The 25,823-nt window shown below is 46.5% G+C and overlaps 1 protein-coding gene across 6 annotated transcripts in view; it reads right to left on the reverse strand.

Moving 5' to 3' along the window:
* Window positions 1–959: 959 nt before the first annotated feature.
* Window positions 960–25,823, reverse strand: part of stxbp4 (syntaxin binding protein 4) — a 181,516-nt gene continuing 156,652 nt past the window's right edge. For all 6 annotated transcript variants that reach the window (XM_068058583.1, XM_068058580.1, XM_068058578.1 and 3 more), the window contains 2 exons: window positions 15,151–15,208; window positions 960–2,276 (listed from right to left, as the gene is read on the reverse strand). In XM_068058583.1, the coding sequence (XP_067914684.1) occupies window positions 2,162–2,276; window positions 15,151–15,208 (173 nt within the window). In that variant the 3' untranslated portion in view covers window positions 960–2,161. The remainder of the gene's footprint in view (window positions 2,277–15,150; window positions 15,209–25,823) is intronic.

Below are 25,823 nucleotides of genomic sequence, written 5' to 3' on the forward strand. Positions count from 1 at the left end.
GCTCTCCTCTCTCTTCCTCTGCTCCTGCCATGCTCCTCTCTCTCTCCCTCTGCTCCTGCCGCGCTCCTCTCTCTCTCCCTCTGCTCCCGCTGCACTCCTCCCTCTCTCCCTCTGCTCCCCTCTCTCTCTCCCTCCACTCCCGTCGCACTCCTCTCTCTCTCCCTCTGCTCCCGCCACGCTTCTCTCTCTCTCCCTCTGCTTCCGCCGTGCTCCTCTCTCTCCGCTCCCGTCGTGCTCATCTCTCTTTCTGCGCTCCCGTCGTGCTCCACTCTCACTCTGTCTCTAGTCTCCGACTCTGGGCTTTCGGCACGCTTTTTAAACCTCTGCTCCCACCGTGCTCCTTTCTCTCTCTCGCTCTCCACACAGGGAGGGATTGGGGCTGAAATGAGTCAGTGGAAATGTCAGCTTGTTTGAGAAAAAAACAGAGCTGCCCTGTGTGCAGCCTCTACAGTAGGCAGTCAGTGACTATCCTCACACAACAATCAAACAGCAAGGTCTTGCAGTCTACAGAACAGTACCATCCCAGCTCATAAGAAGAACTTGCTTTTCTATAGTGCCTTTCACGACCACAGGACTTCGCAAAGCGCTTTACAGCCAATGAAGTACTTTTTAAAGTGTAGTCGCTATTGTAATGTAAGAAATGTGGCAGCCAATTTGAGCACAGCAAGCTCAAACAAACTACAATGCCTAGATTATCTATTTTAATGATGTTGGTTGAGGATAAACATTGGCCAGGGCCCTGGGGAGAACTCCCCTGCTCTTCAAATAATGCCATGGAATCTCTTACATCTACCTGGGAAAGCAGATGGGGCCTCGATTTAATGTCTCATCTGAAAGCCAGCACCTCTAACAATGCAGCACTCTCAGTACTGCGCTGAGTGTCAGCGTATCATGCAAAATAGATATCACAGAAGGTGAAATGAATACTGCACACTCCTCCAAAAGTACTTCAGACTCCATAAAACAGAATATTTATTTTATTAGGGATTAGATAGGGAAGGTTTGAGAAGAAGAGGTCATTAAGGTGTCAGTGTGGAGGAAAGGAACATTTGTCTCCCATTTCCAACATCAAACACTGCCAAGACAGGTACCGCATGGGGTTACATACAGAATAAAGCTCCCTCTACAGTGTCCCCATCAAACACTCCCAGAACTAAAAGAAAACAAAAGAAAAATATAATGGGGTTAGATAAAGAGTAAAGCTCCCTCTACATTGTCCCCATCAAACACTCCCAGGACAGGTACAGTACGGGGGTTAGATACAGAGTAAAGCTCCCAGAAAAAAAAAAGAAAAAAAAAAATAGAAGAAAAAAAAACGGGGTTAGATACAGAGTAAAGCTCCCTCTACAGTGTACCCATCAAACACTCCCAGGACAGGGACAGCACATGGTTTCATACAGAGTAAAGCTCCCTCTACACTGTCCCCATCAAACACTCCCAGGACAGGTACAGCACGGGGGTTAGATACAGAATAAAGCTCCCTCTGCATTGTCCCATCAAACACTCCCAGGGCAGGTACAGCACGGGGTTAGATACAGAGTAAAGCTCCCTGTCCACCATAAAAGAATAATGGGGTTAGATACAGAGTAAAGCTCCCTCGACAGTGTCCCCAACAAACACTCCCAGGACAGGGACAGCACGGGGTTAGATACAGAGTAAAGCTCCCTCTACAGTGTCCCCATCAAACACTCCCAGGACAGGTACCAAAAAAAAATGGGTTAGACGACTGTCTCAGTTAGATGCCTTAACTTTAACCTTAGAAGGAACCGTACTGAAGCAGTGCTACATTATCCAGATTCCAGCAGCACTCTTGTGGTTATTAGGAACTAAAAAATAATGGGCAATTTTTATATTATGCCAATGAGGAACTGGACTGAAGCTGCAGAAACTCACTTCCTCCAACCCCAACAGGCCTGAATGAGAGCTCAGACTTGGAGGTGTAATGTTAGTATTCTAACCCAAGGAAGTAGATGCCCAGTAATCCAAGCCCTATTTTGCTTATAAAAGACTGAAAATGTCGACAGAGCATTTTTCAGTGTGTGCTGTTTGAGGATCTTTCCAGCCCGATCTTGCTGCTGGGTGTGATTTGTGGGGCTTGGTTTTGATGAAACTATCTATTCTCACTCACGCCGAATCCGTTCTCGGAGCCTCCTTGTCTGTGTCAGCTCCTGAATTCCGGAAGGTCCTGAGGAACAGTGTCACCGTTCCCCTCTACACACGGCAGGCTCAATGCACTGGTCACCGGGTGGATCCATGATGTCATCTGAGTCACATGGCTGCAGAAACAAAGATCAGCTTCAGAAACTCTGAGGACCTTTTTACTTTAACAACAATATTCAAAGTGATAACATGAACCCGAAATCTGCAGGGCACCTCTGCCTCCTCTAAGGTCTTGGCAACCTTCCTAAAGAGTGGTGCCCAGAACTGGACACAATGGGTACAATTTTAACCCCCAAAAAAGGGTGGGTTTGGGTCAGGTGGGGATGTTTAAAGTGTTAAAAGTCTGAATTCCAACCCCAACCTGCCTGTTTTCAGTTTTAACAGAGACGTGAGGGGGGTGGGCAGCCAATCAGCTCCCAGAGGCAATTTGAATATTATAATGAGGCTGTGTGCCTCAATTTTTATTCACCATTTGAAACTTTAACCCTGACCGGCGGAGTTTCCCGTCAGTTAAACCGAGGCAAGGGGCTGCTGGATCAGGAAGTAAAGGTCTTTCCACTTGCCTGCTGGATCCATCGTGCCTGCTTTGCTAACCCTCCGTCATTGGACCCCTCCCCCCACCCCAGCCCCTATGGGAGTGTGCTGTGGAACCCCGACTTCCAGGTTTCCCGTGCTCTATCAGAATCACCCACCCACCTCCCCACCCCACTCCTGGAGGGTCTAGAAAGGTAAAGCTCCCCCAGTATTCCAGCCAACTCTAAACAGTGACTTATCAAGATTCATCAGAACAAAGAACAGTACAGCACAGGAACATGCCATTCGGCCCTCCAAACCTGCGCCGATCTTGATGCCTGCCTAAACTAAAACCTTCTGCACTTCCGGGGACCGAATCCCTCTATTCCCTTCCTATTCATGTATTTGTCAAGATGCCTCTTAAACGTCCCTATCGTACCTGCTTCCACCACCTCCCCCGGCAACAAGTTCCAGGCACTCACCACCCTCTGTGTAAAGAACTTGCCTCGCACATCCCCTCTAAACTTTGCCCCTCGCACCTTAAATCTATGTCCCCTAGTAACTGACTCTTCCACCCTGGGAAAAAGCTTTTGACTATCCACTCTGTCCATGCCACTCATAACTTTGTAAACCTCTATCATGTCCCCCCTCCACCTCCGTCGTTCCAGTGAAAACAATCCGAGTTTATCCAACCTCTCCTCATAGCTAATGCCCTCCAGACCAGGCAACATCCTCTTCTGTACCCTCTCCAAAGCCTCCACGTCCTTCTGGTAGTGTGGCGACCAGAATTGCACGTAATATTCTAAGTGTGGCCTAACTAATGTTCTGTACAGCTGCAGCATGACTTGCCAATTTTTATACTCTATGCCCCGACCGATGAAAGCAAGCATGCCATATGCCTTCTTCATTACCTTATCCACTTGCGTTGCCACTTTCAGAGACCTGTGGACCTGTACGCCCAGATCTCTCTGCCTGTCAATACTCCTAAGGGTTCTGCCATTTACTGTATACTTCCCACCTGCATTAGACCTTCCAAAATGCATTACCTCACATTTGTCCAGATTAAACTGCATCTGCCATTTCTCCGCCCAAGTCTCCAACCGATCTATATCCTGCTGTATCCTCTGACAATCCTCATCACTATCCGCAACTCCACCAATCTTTGTGTCGTCCGCAAACTTACTAATCAGACCAGCTACATTTTCCTCCAAATCATTTATATATACTACAAACAGCAAAGGTCCCAGCACTGATCCCTGCGGAACACCACTAGTCACAGCCCTCCATTCAGAAAAGCACCCTTCCACTGCTACCCTCTGTTTTCCATGACTGAGCCAGTTCTGTATCCATCTTGCCAGCTCACCTCTGATCCCGTGTGACTTCACCTTTTGTACCAGTCTGCCATGAGGGACCTTGTCAAAGGCTTTACTGAAGTCCATATAGATAACATCCACTGCCCTTCCTTCATCAATCATCTTTGTCACTTCCTCAAAAAACTTAATCAAATTAGTGAGACACGACCTCCCCTTCACAAAACCATGCTGCCTCTCGCTAATAAGTTTGTTTGTTTCCAAATGGGAGCAAATCCTGTCCCGAAGAATCCTCTCTAATAATTTCCCTACCATTGACGTAAGGCTCACCAGCCTATAATTTCCTGGATTATCCTTGCTACCCTTCTTAAACAAAGGAACAACATTGGCTATTCTCCAGTCCTCTGGGACCTCACCTGTAGCCAATGAGGATGCAAAGATGTTAAGGCCCCAGCAATTTCTTCCCTTGCCTCCCTCAGTATTCTGGGGTAGATCCCATCAGGCCCTGGGGCCTTATCTACCTTAATGCTTTGCAAGACACCCAACACCTCCTCCTTTTTGATAATGAGATGACTGAGACTATCTACACTCCCTTCCCTAGGCTCATCATCCACCAAGTCCTTCTCTTTGGTGAATACTGATGCAAAGTACTCATTTAGTACCTCGCCCATTTCCTCTGGCTCCACACATAGATTCCCTTCTCTGTCCTTGAGTGGGCCAACCCTTTCCCTAGTTACCTTCTTGCTCTTTATATACGTATAAAAAGCCTTGGGATTTTCCTTAATCCTGTTTGCCAATAACTTTTCATGACCCCTTTTAGCCCTCCTAACTCCTTGCTTAAGTTCCTTCCTACTGTCTTTATATTCCTCAAGGGATTCGTCTGTTCCTAGCATTCCAGCCCTTATGAATGCTTCCTTTTTCTTTTTCTTTTCTTTTATTTAGAGATACAGCACTGAAACAGGCCCTTCGGCCCACCGAGTCTGTGCCGACCATCAACCACCCATTTTTTATACTAATCCTACACTAATCCCATATTCCTACCACATCCCCACCTGTCCCTACATTTCCCTACCACCTACCTATACTAGGGGCAATTTATAATGGCCAATTTACCTACCAACCTGCAAGTCTTTGGCATGTGGGAGGAAACTGGAGCACCCGGAGGAAACCCACGCAGACACAGGGAGAACTTGCAAACTCCACACAGGCAGTACCCAGAATTGAACCTGGGTCGCTGGAGCTGTGAGGCTGCGGTGCTAACCACTGCGCCACTGTGCCGCCCTTTTGACTAGGCTCACAATATCCCGCGTTATCCAAGGTTCCTGAAACTTGCCAAACTTATCCTTCTTCCTCACAGGAACATGCTGGTCCTGGATTCTAATCAACTGACATTTGAAAGGCTCCCACATGTCAGATGTTGATTTACCCTCAAACAGCCGCCCCCAATCTAAATTCTTCAGTTCCTGCCTAATATAATTAGCCTTCCCCCAATTTAGCACCTTCACCAGAGGACTACTCATCCTTATCCACAAGTACCTTAAAACTGTTGGAATTATGGTCACTGTTCCCGAAATGCTCCCCTACTGAAACTTTGACCACCTGGCCGGGCTCATTCCCCAATACCAGGTCCAGTACGGCCCCATCCCTAGTTGGACTATCTACATATTGTTTCAAGAAGCCCTCCTGGATGCTCCTTACAAATTCTGCCCCATCCAAGCCCCTAGCACTAAGTGAGTCCCAGTCAATATAGGGGAAGTTAAAATCACCCACCATTACAACCCTGTTACCTTTACATCTTTCCAAAATCTGTCTACATATCTGCTCCTCTGCCTCCCGCTGGCTGTTTGGAGGCCTGCAGAAAACCCCCAACATCGTGACTGCACCCTTCCTATTCCTGAGCTCCACCCATATTGCCTCGCTGCACGACCGCTCCGAGATGTCCTCCCGCAGTACAGCTGTGATAGGGGACTCTATTTGTAATCTACAGGCAGTTTAACCACAAAACAAGGCAAGAGTTTTTTCATGATGTCCTGGCCACAAAGAGATGCCAACTGACCTAAATAGCTTTTCTAAGTTCAAAGTAATTTTTGTCTGAAGAGAATAATTGCCCTGATTGCAAGAAAATATTGATTCAAAACTTGGGTCAAATCAGAAGTGCTGTCAGTGTCTTGCGACGAACATTAGAGAGGGTACTGCACTGGAGGAGGGACATGCATTATACAACACTCCAATACATTACACTGAGAGCTGGAGTGTGCACATACTGAATTACTGGGAGAGTGGGTCAGATAGATGTTTGACTGGTTTTGTGGGTCTGTTATATTAACTATTTTAATTCTGCATGGTAAGGATGTGGTAAAAGGAGTATGTCAGTTTGTTTCAGTAAGAGGTATGGATTATATCACAGACTACTACAGTTAGGGGTGGGATTTATCAGCGAGGGATAAAGTGAGGGGTGTGGGATATATATTTTTATTTTTTCTGAATGGCCATTATCCATGAGCCAGTTAATATTAGCAGGCTATTCGCTAATGGAGGCTGTTGTAACTGAGCCTATTCTGTTACATCCACACTGTGCAGGGGAGGGTCACTAGATACTGATTAGGAGCAGGATCGCTGGCTGTTACAATGCAGATGTTACACCACTCACTAAGCACACGAGAGAACTCTCAGTGTGCAGCGTGTCACTGAAATGCTCCATAACAAAGTCTCTCAGCCCACACTGCTAGATCGGCGCAGACCAGCCAGCTGACTGACACATCCCCTTGAGACACACAGTGAAAAATCAAAACCAGAATCTATCCTGCATGGCATTACACGGTCACTCTGTTTTGTCACGGTTTTTCTTCAAAACAGGAAATTCATGAGTATCTCAGTGCCCAAAATAAACACAGACACAGACTGTGTCCCTGAACTTCAGACGGACCAGCTGCACACAGTTTGCCACTTTTCTCCAACAGAAAGATTTTTTTTTTGAAGTATCTGCAGCCTTTCTTTTCACTGGAGCCTGATTTGTGACAATGGATCTGCTTTCCTGTGTGTGAGTGACACGCTGTTAGGTTGGGGGGACGGGGGGAGTGCTGTCAGTGTCAATGGATACACCAGGCCCCCCTGCCCCCCTCACAGTTACACACTCAGCCCGTGTCTCACTCAACACTCTCACTAACAAAATCTGTACATTGCACATCCTATTACATCAAGGCTCCTCACAGATTTGACACTGAGCCACATAAAGAGATATTAGGCCATGTGACATAAAGCTTGGTCAAAGAGGAAGGTTTTAAGGAGCATCTTAAAGGAGGAGAGAGAGGTAGAGAGGTTTGGGGAGCTTGGGGCCTCGCCAGCTGAAGGGATGATTGCAAAATGGTGGAGATATTAAAATTGGGGACACACAAGAGGCCAGAATTGGAGCAGCACCGATATCTCATAGGGTTGTATGGATGATAGAGGGTACAGAGATGGGGAGGGACGAAGTATGAAAATGTAGTATCTGAGGCTTTGCCGGAACAGGAGCCAAAGTAGGTCAGTGTGCACAGGGGAGATGGATAAATGGGTTCTGGTGTATGTTAGGATACAGGCATCAGTTTTGGATGAGCTGATGTTTACAGTAGGGTGAAAGATGGAAGGCCAGCCAAGAGTGCGTTGGAATAGATGTGCCTGGAGGTAACAAAGCAGGAAAGAAGGTTTCAGCAGCAGATGAACTGTGGAGGGGCAGAGTAAGGCAATGTTATGGAGGTAGAAGAGGTGGAAGTAGGCGATGAGAAGCTCAGCTCAGGGTCAAACAGGACACCAAGGCTGCGAACAGTCTGGTTCAGCCTCAGACACTGGTGACACTGGTGAGGGACAGCGTTGGAATTGGTAGATAGGTAGTTTGTGGCTTGGAACAAAGGCATTGGCTTTGGTCTTCCCAATATTTAATTGGAGAAAATTTCTTCTCATGCAGTCCTGAATGTCGGACAAGCAGTGTAACAAATCTGAGGCAGTGGAAGGGTCGATGAGGCCCTGGACTCTGTCCCAATGGATCAATAGACCCACCCTGGCTGTAATTGAGCTCAGGATTAACCCTCGGCTTGTGCCATTACTGATCACAGTTGGGATGTGATAAGGGAATTACTGTACACCTCAGTGCCCTGGTACATGACATGGGGAAGATCCAGCTGGGAAAAACAAGAAAAGTAACTTGAAATAACGAGAAGGAGTGTCTTCGCAAAGCAGCCTGCACTGTTCTAGTGTTTCCCAGTTGTTAAATGAACATGTGTCGGTTTGGAACATTCTTCTCAGTTACTATTTCGTTTTCTGTCTGCGGTTGGACTCTTGGCCTCTCCTGCCGGGTGAAGTTTCCAATAATTTCTAAAGTTTTCCTTCACACATGCTGTGTTGAATGGGAGGAGTGAGGTACAGGGGACTGCTGATAGCCAGAAAACTGTCTGCTGCACTCACCTCTGTGCACCAGTAAGAACACAGGACACAACTCCTCACTCCCCTCCCTCCCGCTCGCTTTTCCTTCTTCTTTCTCTGCTCCCACAGGCATTGCTCTCTTGTCTCCTGGAGGCTGTACATGTGCTGGGCACCGGTGAAGTATTCCTAGTATGGGCTGCTTACTCCAATAAAAACTGCTGACTTGCCACAGACATAGCTTCAACCACATGCAGGAATTATAGTAGGAAAGACCTACTCCAGGCAAAGGCATTTCATGCATGCCTATTTACCTAACTCACATCTACCACCATTCAGTAACTGAGGGAGTAAAGCTCTCACAACAATCAAAAACACTCACATTCTCTGAGTTGCAAACATGCACACTTTGTGCGAATATAAGCGTTGAGAACACAGGCTCAACGACCAGTGTCTATTACACAGAAAGGCAATTAGCTGCATCCAGATTCCCAATGAGCCAAGTGTGGCTTGTGGTAGTGTATTGGACAGCACCGACCTAGGCAAGACTCAAAGCCACACTGTCACTTGTTCAAGCAGGGGAGGGTGAGGTAAGTGGGTTGGCATTGGGTTGGTACCAAGTTGCAAAGTTGCAATAAAGGTGAGATGACCAAAAGCTTGGTCAAAGAGGCAGGTTTTAAAGGAGGAAAGCTAGGTGGAGAGAGGGTATTCCAGAGCTTGGGACCGATGCAACTGAAAGCACAGCCACCAGTGGTAGAGCGATTCAAATCAGGGATGCACCAGAGCAGCACGGATATCAGACCAGGTAAGGACAGCAGATTTCCTTCCCTTAAGGACATTAGTGAACCAGATGGGTTTTTAACGACAATCGACGATAGCACCATAGCACCATTACCGAGACTGGCTTTCAATTCCAGATTTTAAAAATTAATTAATTGAATTTAAATTGCACCCGCTGCCATGGTGGGATTTGAACCCATGTCCCCAGAGTATTAGCTTGGATCTCTGGTTACTAGTTCAGCAACATTACCACTAAGCCACCATCGTCCCTTGAGGGGCTGGAGGAGGTTACAGAGATAGGGAGGGGAGAGACTTTGGAGGGACTGGAAAACACGGATGAGAATTTTAAAATCAAGACTTTGTGTGATTGGGAGCCAGTGTAGGTCAGCGAGCACAGTGGGTGATGGGTGAACGAGACTTGGTGTGAGTTAAGACACAGGCAGCAGAGGTTTGGATGACTTCAAGTTTACAGAGAATGAAACGGGAGACCAGCCAGGAGTGCGCTGGAGTAGTCAAGTCTAGAGGTAGCGAAGGTGTGAGTGAGAGTTTCAGCAGCAGATGAGCTGAGACAGGGGTGAAGTCAGGCGATGTTACGGAGGTGGAAATAGGTGGTCTTAGTGATGCTGTGAATATGAGGTCGGAAGCTCATGTCAGGGTGAAATGTGACATCAAAGTTCCGAACAGACTGGTTTAATCTTAGAATGTTGCCAGGGAGAGGGATGGAGTTGGTAGCTAGGGAACGGAGTTTGGAGTGGGCACTGAAAGCAATGGCTTCAGTCTTCCCAATATTTAATTGGAGGAAATTTCTGCTCATCCAGTACTGGATGTTGGATAAGCAGTCTAATAATTTGGCAACAGTGGAGGAGTTGAGAGAAATCATGGTGAAGTAAAGCTGGGTGTCGTCAGTGTGTGGATGAGAAATGGGGGGGGGGGGCAAGGATAGATCCTTGGGGGACACTAGAGATAACGGTGCGGGAGCAGGAAGAGAAGCCAATTGTGATAAATGTCCTCTGCTCCCCCTCCAAGAGCTCAACATCCTAACTGCTTTGACCGTGACCTTGTATATTTTTCAGCCACCCAGAATTTAACTGTTAGTAAAACACACAGAGAGGAAATGTGGTTTTACTCTTTTGGTGCCATGAAAAAACATTTGGTTTTGTGGATATGGTCATTGTATAAATTATTTGTAGCTACTGCCAACTAAAAATTCTCACCACTGCCCTTAAAAAATGTTTAAATCTGCCATTGCTACAATTACACTTTCAGATTTTCCCCTGTAATGTAAAAGAAGCACAACCCTAGGACACCCCAAAGCACTTTAGCACCAATGATGTATGTTTGAAGTGCAGTCACTGTTGTAATGTAGGAAATGCGGCAGCCGATTTGCGCACAGCAAGATCCCACAAACAGCAATGTGACAGTGGCTAGACATTGTTTCAGTGATGTTGCTTGAGGGATAAATATTGACCCCAGGGGACTGGGTAGATCACCCCTGCTCTTCTTCAAAATAGAGCCAGGGGATCTTTTATGCCCACCTGAGAGAGCAGACAGGGCCTCAGTTTAACGTCTCATTTGAAAGAGGACACCTCCGACAGTGCAGCACTCCCTCTGGGAGTGTCAGCCTAGATTATTGTGCTCAAGTCTCTGGCACAAGTCTTGAACCCACAATCTTCTCATGCGGAGGTGAGAGGGCTACCCACTGAGCCACAGCTGTCCACACTGGAATGCTGGCTACACAGTTGTGCACACTGGAATGCTGGCTACACAGCTGTGCACACTGGAATGCTGGCTACACAGTTGTGCACACTGGAATGCTGGCTACACAGCTGTCCACACTGGAATGCTGGCTACACCTGCAGCTTAAGTTATAACAAGTCTCAGTCCCACTGCATCACATTTACATTTAATCTAATCTGATGGTTTCCAAGGTTGAATTAGTCAGTTAAAAACTGGAAGACAGTCCTTGAACCTGGTTTCAGTATCTCCAAGCAGCTGCTGACACCCCAGTTACGTGGCACCAGACTCACAGTAAATTAATGCAGCTTCTAGCAGCTCATCTGACACACTGTGTTGGCTTCCCTTCGGCCCAGACGGAAACCTAATCGGCTCCCAACAGTTAGTAACTCAATCAAAACAAGGAGGGCCCTTGCCGGACTCAGCTGGGAACTGGTGCAGCTTCTGCCAGTCACGCGCTGTCCAGATGGGTTCCCTCGAGCCCCTGACCGTAACTCAGTATAACTCCTTTAATCAGTAATCTAACTGGGGGTTGGGAGGGTGGGGGCGGTGAGTGGATACAGGAGAAAAGGAAGAACTTTAAGAAATCACTGGGAACTACTCTGTGCCTGTGGACTGTCAGAAATTCCTCACAACCAGACCGAGCAGTCAGTGTGCGATTTATTGGTAGTTTTGTCAAGGACTTCAGCTAAATCAATTCAGCCAACTTATTTATTGTGTTCAAAGATGTCATTCATAATTACTTTTATATTCCATATTTTGACAGAGTACATAGGAAGAGAGGGTCAGTATTCAGAGAACAGAGATTTAAGATAATAAGCAACAAGAGCAGAGGAGTGATAAGGAGAACTTTTTTCCGCAGCGTGTTGCTGTGATTTGGAATGTGCTGCCCAAAAGGGCAGTGGAAGCAGATTTGACAGCTTTCAAAAGGGTAATTGGATTAATACTTGTAAAGGAAAACATTTGCAGGGTTGTGGGGAAAGAGCAGGGGGAGTGAGACTGATTGAATAGCTCTTTCAAACAGCTAGAACAGACATGATGGGCTGAATGGTCTCCTGTGCTGTACACTTCTGTGTTTCTAACAGTCAGGTGCTTCCACTAAAGGCCATTCATTCCCTGGCATGCAGTTATCGGCATTTTCCCTTCCTTCACCTTTCAATAATTCCTTTTAACAATTTCCCCAGCATTGTTTGTTTTCAATCATTTAGTTTGATTTTCTGCTGTTTGTGTTTTGTACTTGGACAGGCAATATGGACAGGAAACCACAACCTTCCCTCATCTGCCCCATATTCTGTCAGTGCATCTTGTTTCCTCCACAATTGCTTTCTCTTCTTCCCTCTCTTTTTCTCTCTTTCTCTCCCCTCTTTCTCTTTACTTTTTCCTTTCACTGTCTTTATAACTCTCAACCAACATCAGCAGTTGTTGTGGTTGTGGTTGTTGGAGGTCAATCATCTCAGCTCCAGACCATCACTGCAGGAGTTCCTCAGGGTAGTGTCCTAGGCCCAACCATCTTCAGCTGCTTCATCAATGACCTTCCTTCAATCAAAAGGTCAGAAGTGGGGATGTTCGCTGATGATTGCACAATGTTCAGCACCATTCGTGACTCCTCAGATACTGAAGCAGTCTGTGTCGAAATGCAGCAAGACCTGGACAATATCCAGGCTTGGGCTGATAAGTGGCAAGTAACATTCGCGCCACACAAGTGCCAGGCAATGACCATCTCCAACAAGAGAGAATCTAACCATCTCCCCTTGACATTCAATGGCATTACCATCGCTGAATCCCCCACTATCAACATCCTAGGGGCTACCATTGACCAGAAACTGAACTGGAGTAGCCATATAAATACCATGGCTACAAGAACAGGTCAGAGGCTAGGAATCCTGAGGCGAGTAACTCACCTCCTGACTCCCCAAAGCCTGTCCACCATCTACAAGGCACAAGTCAGGAGTGTGATGGAATACTCTCCACTTGACTGGATGGGTGCAGCTCCAACAACACTCAAGAAGCTCGACACCATCCAGGACAAAGCAGCCCGCTTGAATGGCACCCCATCTACAAACATTCACTCCCTCCACCACCGACGCACAGCGGCAGCAGAGTGTACCATCTACAAGATGCACTGCAGAAATGCACCAAGGCTCCTTAGACAGCACCTTCCAAACCCGTGACCTCTACCAACTAGAAGGACAAGGGCAGCAAATGCATGGGAACACCACCACCTGCAAGTTCCCCTCCAAGTCACACACCATCCTGACTTGGAACTATATTGCCGTTCCTTCACTGTCGCTGGATCAAAAATCCTGGAACTCCCTTCCTAACAGCACTGTGGGTGTACCTACTCCACATGGACTGCAGCGGTTCAAGAAGGCAGCTCACCACCACCTTCTCAAGGGCAATTAGGGATGGGCAATAAATGCTGGCCTGGCCAGCGATGCCCACATCCCATGAATGAATAAATAAACAAGCAGTGCAGATAATTTAGTCATTTCTCTCACTGCTATTTGTGGGACCTTGATCTTCATCATTATAACCTTGGTTACATGGGTACTCTGGCCCAATTTTGCTGCGGAATACGTTTGCAAAGTTACAGTGAGAGACACCACTACTTTCTCTCTAGCTTCCCTCAAATGTAAAGCATTAAGTCCTGGCAATCTGTCTACCTTACGTTTGAGAAACTTCTTTAGTACAAGGTCATCCACTTGATCAGCACCCATGCCTCTAAACTCAATATCCATCCCCCTTCATCATTGTGGTTGCAGCATGTGCTATCTACAGGAGGTATTACAGCAACTCACCAATGGCAATTCCCAACTACGCAGAATCTACTACTGAGCAGGACAAAAGCAGCAACATTGTGAGGACACCATTACCTCCAAGTTCCCCTCTCTGTCACATAACCACCCTGACTTGGATACGTATCATCATCGTTGGGTCAAGAACCTGGAATTTCCCATTGAGCAATTTCATGGGATCACTATCTACAGAAGGACTGCAACTGTTTCAAGAAGATAGCCTATGACTAACATGTCAGGCCCACTATGGATGGGCAACAGATGTAATCTTGCCATCATCACCCATCCCAAGAGAACAAAGAAAAGAAAAGTCCAGTCTCTCTCTCTCTCTAAATAACATCCTCGACTAACTATCCTCCAATCGCACTGGTGGTTGTGCAATCGAACTATCCACCTCTTCTGAGGCAAAATATTTATTTTGTATCTCTGCCAATCCTTCCCTCATACAACCCTTCCTTATCCTCTTACTATTCATATGGCCCCAGAAAGCTCTTTATGATTTTTGATCATTTTTTCTTAGCCTTTCTGTAGTTCTCTGGTATATACTTCACGTTTGTCTTGACATTCTTTTATTGAAAATTCTGCATTAGCCTGGCACTAACCAGGGTGTTACTGAGCAGGTTTGTTTCTCTCTTCTTTCCTACTCAAGAATCCACAGTTGAACTACTGCAGTCTTTTCAGGACCAGCAGTTGGCTCTGGAGGCAGGTCGGGAGGTAACAGTCTGAGAGTCAGGCTGGGAACCAGGACAGGTAGAGGCTGCTTTGCCTCAGTTGCTGCCTGTACCCTAACTCGCACCAAGTCCCATCACCCTCTGCGCTCACTGACCCACATTGGCTCCCAGTCCAGCCACACCTCAATTTAAAAATTCTCATCCTCATATTCAAATCCCTCCATGGCCTCACCCCACCCGAACTCTGTCACCTTTTCCAGGTCTGCAACCCGCCGGGACCTCTGCACTCCCCCCAAGTCTGGCATCTTGAGCATCACCGATTTCCACCATTGGTGGCCGTGCCTTCAGCTGCCTGGGCCCTAAGCTCTGGAATTCCCTCCCTAAACCTTACTACCTCGCTAACGTCCATTAAGATGCTCCTTAAAATTACCTCTTTGACCAAGCTTTCAGTCACCTGTCCTAATATCTCCTTATGTGATTTACTGTCAAATGTTGTTTGATAACGCTTCTGCAATGTGCCTTGGGACGTTTTACTATGTTTAAAGACACTGTATAAGTGCAAGAATTATCCAGCATCTGGCTGGTACCTCCCAGTAGGAATGTGGCAGTAATCAGTGATTTGGAGAGGTTGTAGCGTAAACTCAATTCTTACATATCCATGGCACAACACAAAGGAATTTCAAACACATCCCATTGCTGTATGCTGGCATTCTGTTACACTGCACTATGCAGTGCTACCTATTCATAGATAATTGTTGTGGTGAGCCCACACACATTCTCTGAAACACTTACTTGATAAAATACTTAATCCCATCGGCTGTGTAAGCTTCTTCCCATCCATAGGGCAGACCTGCAGTGAGAAGCACAGAGTAATTACTCGCTGGGAGCACAGTAGAAGACATCACCAGTAATGGAATTTCATCAGTTTAACACACAATCTTTCCAACATCACTATTACACCTCTGAATTAAACCACTTTTCTATCACATATGAAGGGTAACTCTGGTGGTGGTAAAGTGATATAGAGCAAGGAAGCAATGGTGTGATATATAGAGCAGTGGGGGGGGGGTGGTAATGGTGTAATATATAGAGCAGGGGGGGTAATGGTGTAATATATAGAGCAGGGGCTAATGGTGTGATATATAGAGCAGGGGGGCTATGGTGTGATATATAGAGCAGGGGGGCTATGGTGTGATATATAGAGCAGGGGAGCTATGGTGTGATATATAGAGCAGGGGAGCTATGGTGTGATATATAGAGCAGGGGAGCTATGGTGTGATATATAGAGCAGGGGGCTAATGGTGTGATATATAGAGCAGGGGGGGTAATGGTTTGTTATATAGAGCAGGGGGGCTATGGTGTGTTATATAGAGCAGGGGGGGGTAATGGTTTGTTATATAGAGCAGGGGGGCTATGGTGTGTTATATCGAGCAGGGGGTAATGGTGTGATATATAGAGCAGGGGGGGTAATGGTTTGTTATATAGAGCAGGGGGGGTAATGGTTTGTTATATAGAGCAGGGGGGCTATGGTGTGTTATATAGAGCAGGGGGGGTAATGGTTTGTTATATAGAGCAGGGGGGCTATGGTGTGATATATAGAGAGGGGGGTAATGGTTTGTTATATAGAGCAGGGGGGCTAATGGTGTGATATATAGAGCAGGGGGGTAATGGTGTGTTATATAGAGCAGGGGGGGTAATGGTGTGTTATATAGAGCAGGGGGGTAATGGTGTGTTATACAGAGCAGGGGGGGTAATGGTGTGTTATATAGAGCGGGGGGCTATGGTGTGATATATAGAGCAGGGGGGGTAATGGTGTGTTATATAGAGTAATGGTGTGATATAATGAAGGATTGGGCCTCATGTCTCACTTGCTGCAGAAATTAATCAGGCTTCCTGTTAAACACTCTGGTTTGGGGCCCTGACCAATCTGGTAGTTCCAAGTCCGGAGCCACTGTGGAGGCAGCTGTGCGGGAGGTGGGATATTGGGGATAGACTCCTGCTCCTCCCGACTCCATAAAAATTAAACTATTAGAGAGTTTTCTTAGCTTTATTTGAATCACCTCTAACCTTTCCTTTAAGGACTGCTGGTTCGGAGTTCGTGTGCGAGTCTATGGTGTGAGTTCTGCCCCCTTTGCTGACCAGTTTTGATCAGGGTCCAACAAGTGGCACCATGGGACATTTTGCTATATAATTGCTGGTTGTTGTTGTTCTTAGGACATGCAGATGCCTAACGTTTGTTTCAGACGAGCACCCAGGGGGCTACAATTCTCTGCCTTGTGACGGGACGGAAGGAAGGCTTCTGGGTGTTATCTGATGCTGGAGATCATAACCTGATATTCGCCTCCCCCACCCTCCCTGACATTCATTTAATACCAACCCCCTGTGCCCACCCTAAACAGGAAATGAACGATGTGGAATTCCCCCCCTTCTACCCCAGTCATCTCCAGCGATGGTCTGTCCCTGCACTGCAGGAGGAAATATTCAATATGAACAGTAATGAAAATCCGGAGTAAAACATAATCAACTGGCATTTCTGGGTGGTTGAGAAGCTGAGGTTGACAATAACGCAGCCCGACAGAAAGATCTCATGTCATATTTGTACAATTAGTCCGTAAGTGGGAAGGGCACTGGAGCAAATTGTTAAATTTAAGCAAATTGGAGCTGCCAACCAGTAGAGCAGCCGAGTCCACAATGGCCTGAGAACAGGAGGCACTCACATTAGCTCACTGTGGCTCACTACCAGCACCAGAAGAAGCCAGTATTGGATCTCGACCCTCTTCAAAATTTTAATCGGCCCAACAATTTTTTCACATTTGTTTTCTCACCTTGCCCCTCACCCAAGTTTACCGCTGTAGCCTCCTCCAGCCCTGCAACCCTCCTGCCTGGAGGGATTTCCAGAGCTCAGGGTTCAGGGGGCTGAGGGCACGACTGCCAATGGCAGTGCGATGAAAATCGGGGATGCTCAAGAGGCCAGAATTGGAGCAGTGCAGAGATCTCGGAGGGTTTCGGGACTTGAGAAGGTTACAGAGATAGGGAGGGACAAGGTAATGGAAGGATTTGGAAACAGGGATGAGAATTGTGTCACACACAGGATAAAACAGGATGGAGTGTGTTGAATAGCTGAATCTGCAGTGTTCTCTAGTTACCGCCCACATCTCTATAAAGAAGTTGATTAAGACACAGGATATTTGGATTCCCTTTTATCATTTTTTTGGGGTTTGACATGGAGTACTTCAATCGCCCAGGTGCCAGACTCCTGGCCTTGACTTTCAGTTGAAACAGCTGCTGATGTGAGCAGGGTGGAAGATTCCCACACAGGGCAATAGCTGCGATTCTAAGCTGCTATATCTCTCTTTGGGCTTCTGGTAATGTGCCCCAAAGACCCGTATTTCAATGAGAAGCTCATATCTACATCTGGAGTCGGAACCTCTTCAGCAACGTGCTGGAACGTGCTGCAGGGATGACCAAGGGCTGCAATAGGCAAAGGGCCAGCACTATCTGGTGGCACTCTGCCAGCTGGCTACACTAGTACAGAAAGCACACACATCATTCTCACTAGCACAGTTACAGTGCTGTCTGATATCAGCTTTCACCCGCGTCAGGCTTTCCTCCTTTTGCTCCAAGCAGTGGGAAGCTGCGAGCTACCCCTGCTGGTCTCACTGGGCTATAGACTAGCCTAACATGATGCTGACTGAGCTCCGGTTAGGGCAGAGCTTTCAATTGGAATACCCACTTCCCATCCTTGTCCAGTGAACCACTGCTGGACAGTGGGTACATGGAGACACTCAGGTAGAAACTAGTGCACACTGTGCCACTCTGTGTCTAACCCGGACTGTACCTATCCTGGGAGTGTTTCAAAGGACAATGTCAATGGAACTATAGTTTGCATCTATCCTGTATTCCACTTAACTCGGCAGCACTTAGCAATGACACAACAGGTATCCAGAGCTCGTTGAACATAAATATCTTCTCAAAAACCCCAATGTAACTGATACATAGGAGCACATGAAATGTCGAGAGGAAAAGGTGGTCTACCTAGCCTGTCCAATGCTGTGAGTGAGCCACATGCATCATGGTTAAGTCACTTTCCTGAGAGGCGCGACAAAACAGATAAAAACCCAATGCCAGTGGGAACTTGATCCTGCAGAGGGGTTTAGCTCAAATGACAGTCACTGGAAAATCAAAAAAGCTTAAAGAGAGGAACGGCTTCATACGAGCAACACAAATCTGCCACATAATCCACCACTACAAATAAAGACTGTGCTGTAAGTGTCTCTCGGTTGCTAGATCACCTTAACCTCACTAAATGAAAGCCAAGGTTCTCCTCGGGCTCCTGTTACTCCGACAGTTGCCAAACTATAATGTTTTCTGAGTTGTTGGGAGAAGGTCTTTGCAAGAGATGCTTGGATGGAAAATAAGAGATTGGTTCAGTCTGTTGAAGAATCCGCCGACACTGCAGACTCCAGTAGTTGGAGGGGAGGACCTTCAGAGTTCACCGTGGAAGCTGCCAGGAGATGTTATTCCATTGCTGGTAATTGGATCACTGGCTTGACTCTCTCTGACCTGGGTGGTAAAGCTTGGTGCTGACCTCACACGCACTGAAACCTCTCCTTTTCTAAAGGCACTGACTGCTGGGGCATAACTTCACAGGGGTTTCCACAGCCTGTCCCCAGCCACTGTTCATACACACTTTGTAACAGCAACAACTTTCATTTACATAGCACCTTTAATGTATTAAAAACATCGCAAGGTGCTTTACAGGAGCGAAACCGGACAAAATTTGACACCAAGCCACGTAATGACAGCTAACCAAAAGTTTGTTCAAAGAATTAGGTTTTAAGGAAGACAGAGAGGTGCAGAAGTAGAGGGCTTTAGTTAGGGAGGGAATTCCAGAACTTGAAGCCCAGGCAAACAGATCCCAATGTTCAGGGTTGTCGGGATTGATTCACATGGAGGAAGGCAGAGTTTCGGAGAGTGGGTGTAGGGATGGAAAAGGTTACAGAGATAGGGAGGAGTGATACCATGGAGGGATTTAAACACAGTGGTGAGAATTAAAAATCTGAGACGTTAGGGACTAAAAACCAATGTAAATCAGCAAGGACAGGGGCAATGGGGTGAGTAGGACTTGGTGCGGGATGGGATTGAGGTAGCAGAATTTTGGATGAGTTGAGGTTTGGAGAGTGTGAAGGATGGGAAGCTGGCTACAAGGGAACTGGAATACTTGAATCTCGAGGTGACAAAAGCTTGAGTGAGGGCTTCAACAGCAGATGAGCTGAGGCAGCAGTGGAGGAGGGTGATGTTATGGAGCAGACAGTGTTTGCCAAGAACAGGATATGGGGCTAGAAACTTATCTAGGGGTCAAAAAGATGATGGCTTTGGTTTTCTGAATGTCTTACTGGAGGAAATTGGCACTCATCCAAGACTAGATGTAAGACAAGTTAGACCACAAACAGAGGAGCTGAGAGAGGTGATGGAGTGTTGCAGTTGGGTATTGTCAGCACACATGTGGAAGCTGACCACAGGGCTGGGGATGATATTGCCAAGGGTGAGAAGAGGATACATTGCTGGAGATCCTCTGGCTACAATCAGATAGGATAGATAAGAGTGGAACCAAGTGAGGGTTATTCCACTGAACTGGACAACAGTGAAGGATGGTATCGTCAACTGCGTCAAGTGCTGAAAGAACTCATGGGAATGAGGAGGGATACTGCCCCACAGTCACAGAGGATGTCATTTGTGACTTCAGTTAGGGCTGTTTCAGTGCTGTGGCAGAGGCAAAAACCTGCTGAAGAGGTTCAAACAGGGAGCTGTGGGAAAGATGGGAGTGGATTTGGGAGGCAGCAACTTTGGAGAGGAAAGTGAGATTGGTGATATTTGCAAGGCTGGAGACCTTGAGCTAGGGTCGGGTGATGGTGGTGGTTTTGTAAGAGAGGGGGCAGTACCTGAGCTGAGGAACCATTTATAATGTTGCAAGGTCCTAATTTCCAAGGAGATTTACCAGAATGGTTTCAGGGATAAGGGACTTTGTTTAGGTGGATATTCTAGAGAGGCTGAGAATGTTCTCTTTATAGCAGAGAAGGTTAAGGGGAGATTTAATAGAGGTATTCGAAATTATGAGGGGTTTTGATAGAATAGAGAGGGAGAAACTGTTTCCATTGGCAGGAGCGTCAGTAACCTTGACATCATGGCAGCATTTGACCGAGTATGGCATCAAGGAGCCCTAGCAAAACTGGAGTCAATGGGAATCAGGGGGAAAACTCTGCTGGTTGGAGTCATACCTAGCGCAAAGGAAGATGGCTGTGGCTGTTGGAGGTCAATCATCTGAGCTTCAGGACATCACTGCAGGAGTTCCTCAGCGTAGTGTCCTAGGCCCAACCATCTTCAGCTGCTTCACCAATCACCTTCCTTCAATCATAAGGTCAGAAGTGTGGATGTTCGCTGATGATTGCACAATGTTCAGCACCATTCGCAACTCCTCAAATACTGAAGCTGTCCGTGTAGAAATGCAGCAAGACCTGGACAATATCCAGGCTTGGGCTGATAAGTGGCAAGTAACATTCGCGCCACACAAGTGCTAGGCAATGTTCATCTCAAACAAGAGAGAATCTAACCATCTCCCCCTTGACATTCAATGGCATTACCATCGCTGAATCCCCCACTATCAACATCCTAGGGGCTACCATTGACCAGAAACTGAACTGGAGTAGTCATATAAATACCGTGGCTACAAGAGCAGGTCAGAGGCTAGGAATCCTGCGGCGAGTGACTCACCTCCTGACTCCCTAAAGCCTGTCTACCATCTACAAGGCACAAGTCAGGAGTGTGATGGAATACACTCCACTTGCCTGGATGGGTGCAGCTCCAACAACACTCAAGAAGCTTGACACCATCCAGAACAAAGCAGCCCGCATGATTGGCACGCCATCCACAAATATTCACTCCCTCCACCACCGACGCACAGTGGCAGCAGTGTGTACCACCTACAAGATGCACTGCAGCAACGCACCAAGGCTCCTGAGACAGCACCTTCCAAACCCGTGACCTCTACCACCTAGAAGGACAAGAGGAGCAGATGCATGGGAACATCACCACCTGCAAGTTCCCCTCCAAGTCACACACCATCCTGACTTGGAACTATATCGCCGTTCCTTCACTGTCGCTGGGTCAAAATCCTGTAACTCCCTTCCTAACAGCACTGTGGGTGTACCTACCTCCCACGGACTGCAGCGGTTCAAGAAGGCAGCTCACCACCACCTTCTCAAGGGCAATTAGGGATGGGCAATAAATGCTGGCACAGCCAGTGACGCCCACATCCCAGGAATGAATAAAAAAAAATAACCAGAGGACACAGATTTAAGATAGTTGGCAAAAGAACCAGAGAGGGTGATGAGAATTCATTTTACACAGTGAGTTGTTGTGATCTGGAATGCGCTGCCTGAAAGGGCAGTGGAAGCAGATTCAATAGTAACTTTCAAAAGGGAATTGGATAAATACTAGTGTGGGGGGTGGATCTAATTGAATAGCTCTTTCAAAGAGCTGGCACAGGCACAATGGCCTGAATTTTTTTTTACTATTCATTCAGGAATGTGGGCATCGCTGGAAAGGCCAGCATTTATTGCCCATCCCTAAGTGCCATTGAACTGAGTGGCTTGCTAGGCCGTTTCAGAGTCAACCACACATGTAAGCCAGACCAGGTAAAGACAGCAGATTTCCTTCCCTAAAGGACATTAGTGAACTAGATGGGTTTTTACAGCAACTGACAATGGTTTCATGATCACCATTAGACTAGATTTTTTAAATTTCAGACTTTTATTAATTGAATTCAAATTTCACCATCTGCCGTGGTGGGATTTGAACCCAATTTCCCAGGGTTTTAGCTTGGACCTCTGGATTACTAGTCCAATGACATTACCACTACACCACTGCCTCCCCTTGACCGGCCTCCTTCTGTTCAGTAACATTCTATGAAATTCATTTCACATAAGCCTAGATTCAAGTTCAGATCCGTAGGATGAAACATCAGCACCAACCCACTGTGTCGTTGTCCGCCAGATCAGGAACAGGACTTCCTGCGAACCTCTGGTGTAAATGCCTTTGTCTTGTTCTCTTCTACTTTACGGAGTCCCGGCTGAGACTGACGTGTGATAGCAAGTAACAGGAGTCCAACTGGATTAAGTGTTCCAGTATCAAAGTTCACATCACTGGCATTCACACCGGGGAGTGATCTACCCAAGGATTATACGTAGCACTGTAATCTGCTGCCCCATTTCCTTTCAAACATTATAGAACAGTCAGGCACCTCTGGTATAACACCTGTCAGTGCAAACACAATCTAGTGGCTGTAACTTTTAAATAGAAAAGAATAATTACATGAATAATACCTGAGAGACTGGAGCAAGATAACAGTCTTGCTTTTAATTAAAAATAAGCAGGATCAAACAAAAAGCCATTTGATATTAAAATCTAAAATGTTAGTTTCCTTACAACAGTACAGCCCCATCACTGTATGAATGATTGACCTCAAGCCAATGCTGTCCAGTTGGTGTCCGATTGAGTGCCCTTGATGGCGCAGCCCTATTTGCTGTGCTTTTCTATGGTCGCACCTTCACCCTGCTACTGGATTCTGTCAAAAGAGATAATGAAAGCCCTCAACATCAATCAGAACAAGTGGGAAACTCTAGCTGACAACCAATGCAAACGGTGACACCAGCTGTGAGCAGGAATTCACTACCATAACGACATGTGGTTTCAGAAGCTCCAAAGCAGACGTCAGCCCTGTAAACAAGGCGTCAGTAGAGATCACCCCGCACCATTGTCAAAGGACAACTTCATGTGTGGCACTTGTGGCAGACTTTGCTTTTCCAGGTTCAGCTTGCTCAGCCATCAAAAAAGGTGCAGCAGATGATCTCCTCTGGTCTCCCCATAGTTCTCAGGCTGCATTCCCATCATCTCTCGCAGATGGAAGGATGCCATTCATTTGCTGTGCTACAAACAAAGCCCACGATAGCGCATTGGGAACCAGTCTGAGGTTAGGGGACCGTACATGGTAGACAGAGTGTACATCAGAATACAGAGTTGGATTGGAACCAGCCGAAGTCACAGAGAGCTCAACACTATTTACGAGGTTCCGCTCTCCCAGCTTTCCACGACCAAATCCTGGCGCCCACAATTGCTCAATGGGTAAACAGACTGGTACTGGTACAGACTGTGACCGCGTGGGTTTCCGCCGGGTGCTCCGGTTTCCTCCCACTGCCAAAGACTTGCAGGTGATAGGTAAATTGGCCATTGTAAATTGCCCCTAGTGTAGGTAGGTGGTAGGGAATATGGGATTACTGTAGGGTTAGTATAAATGGGTGGTTGTTGGTCGGCACAGACCCGGTGGGCCGAAGGGCCTGTTTCAGTGCTGTATCTCTAAATAATAAAATAAATAAATAAAATAAAGAAAGATACACTTGCATTTCTATGGCAGCTTTTATAACCTCAGGATATTCCAAAATGCTTCACAGCCAATGAAGTATAGTCACTGTTGTAATGTAGGAACCGCGGCAGCAAATCTGAGCACAGCTAGATCCCACAGATAGCAATCTGGTAATGACTTGATCATCTGCTTTTAGGTGTTGGTTGAGGGATAAATATTGGCCTAGGACACCGGGAATAACACCCCTGCTCTTTTCTGAAATCATGCTGTGGGATCTGTTACATCTTCCTGAAAGGGCAGACAGGACCTTGGTTTGCTAAGCCAAACAGGCCAGAAAGGTCCCCAGTTTGATCTGTGGTCTGTATTGAGTCAGTCCATCTCAGTCAGGGTGGCAAGTGGGGAACTACAACTGGTGTCAGTGCTCCTGGGCTCGAAAGGAAAAAAACATCAGGCCAAGTCTGATCAAGTGGTTCCTCTTAAAGAGAACACACGGGGTGGGGAAAGTTCCATTAGATTGGAAAATAGCAAATGTAACTCCTTTATTCAAAAAGGGAGAAAGAAAGCAGGAAACTATAGGCCAGTTAGCTTAACATCTGTCATAGGGAAAATGTTAGAAGCTATTAGTAAAGGCGTTATTGCTGGCACTTAGAAAAATTCAAGGTAATCAGGCAGAGTCAACATGGTTTTGTGAAAGGGAAATCATGTTTAACCAATTTATTGGAGTTCTTTGAAGAAGTAACGTGTGCTGTGGATAAAGGGAAATCGGTGGATGTAATGTACTTAGATTTCCAGAAGGCATTTGGATAGGGTGCCACATCAAAGGTTATTGTGAAAAATAAAAGCTCCTGGTGTAGGGGGTAACATATTGGCACAGATAGAAGATTGGCTAGTTAACAGGAAACAGAGAGTAGGCATAAATGGGTTATTTTCTGATTGACAAGATGTAACAAGTGGTGTGCCACAGGGATCTGTGCTGGGGCCTCAACTTTTTCCAATTTATATACATGACTTGGATTAAGGAACCAAAGGTATGGTTGCTAAATCTGCTGATAGGTAATAGTAATAGGGAGGAAAGTAAGTTGTGAAGAGGACATAAGCAGGCTATCAGTGAATATAGACAGGTTAAGTGAGTGGGCAAAGGTCTGGCAAATGGAGGAAATGTGGGAAAATGTGAAATTGTCCATTTTGGCAGGAAGAATAAAAATTATCTAAATGGTGAGAGATTACAGAACTCTGAGATGCAGAGGGATCTGGGTGTCCTAGTGCATGAATCACAAAAGATTAGTATGCAGGTCCAGCAAGTAATTAGGAAAGCTAATAGAATGTTATCGTTTATTGCGAGGGGAATTAAATACAAAAGTAGGGAGGTTATGCTTCAGTTGTACAGGGCATTGGTGAGACCACATCTGGAGTATTGTGTAAAGTATTGGTTTCCTTATTGAAGGAAGGATGTAAATGCGTTGGAAGCAGTTCAGAGAAGGTTTATTAGACTAATATCTGGAATGGACGGGTTGTCTTATGAGGAAAGGTTGGACAGGCTAGGCTTGTATCCACTGGAGTTTAGAAGAGTAAGAGACAACTTGACGGAACGATATAAGATCCTGAGAGGTCTTGACAGGGTGGATGTGGAAAGGGTGTTTCTCCTTGTGGGAAAATCTAGAACTAGTGGACACTGTTTAAAAATAAAGGGTCACCCATTTAAGGCAGAGACGAGGAGAAATTTTTTCTCTCAGCGGGTTGAGAGTCTTTGGAATTCTCTTCCTCAAAAGGCAGAAGCACAGTCTGAATATTTTTAAGACAGAGGTAGATAGATTCTTGATAAGCAAGGGGGTGAAAGGTTATCGGGGGTAGGCGGGAATGTGGAGTTGAGGTTACAATCAGATCAGCCATGATCTTATTGAATGGCGGAAAAGACTTGAGGGGCCGAGTGGCCTACTCCTACTGCTAATTCATACCTCGCCAAGGCTTCTTCATCAGCACCTTCCAAATCCGTGATCTCTACCACCTAGAAGGACAGGGCAGCAGCTGCATAGGAACACCACCACCT

The sequence above is a fragment of the Heterodontus francisci genome, chromosome 26, assembly GCF_036365525.1.
Source record: "Heterodontus francisci isolate sHetFra1 chromosome 26, sHetFra1.hap1, whole genome shotgun sequence".
Classification (NCBI taxonomy): Eukaryota; Metazoa; Chordata; class Chondrichthyes; order Heterodontiformes; family Heterodontidae; genus Heterodontus; species Heterodontus francisci.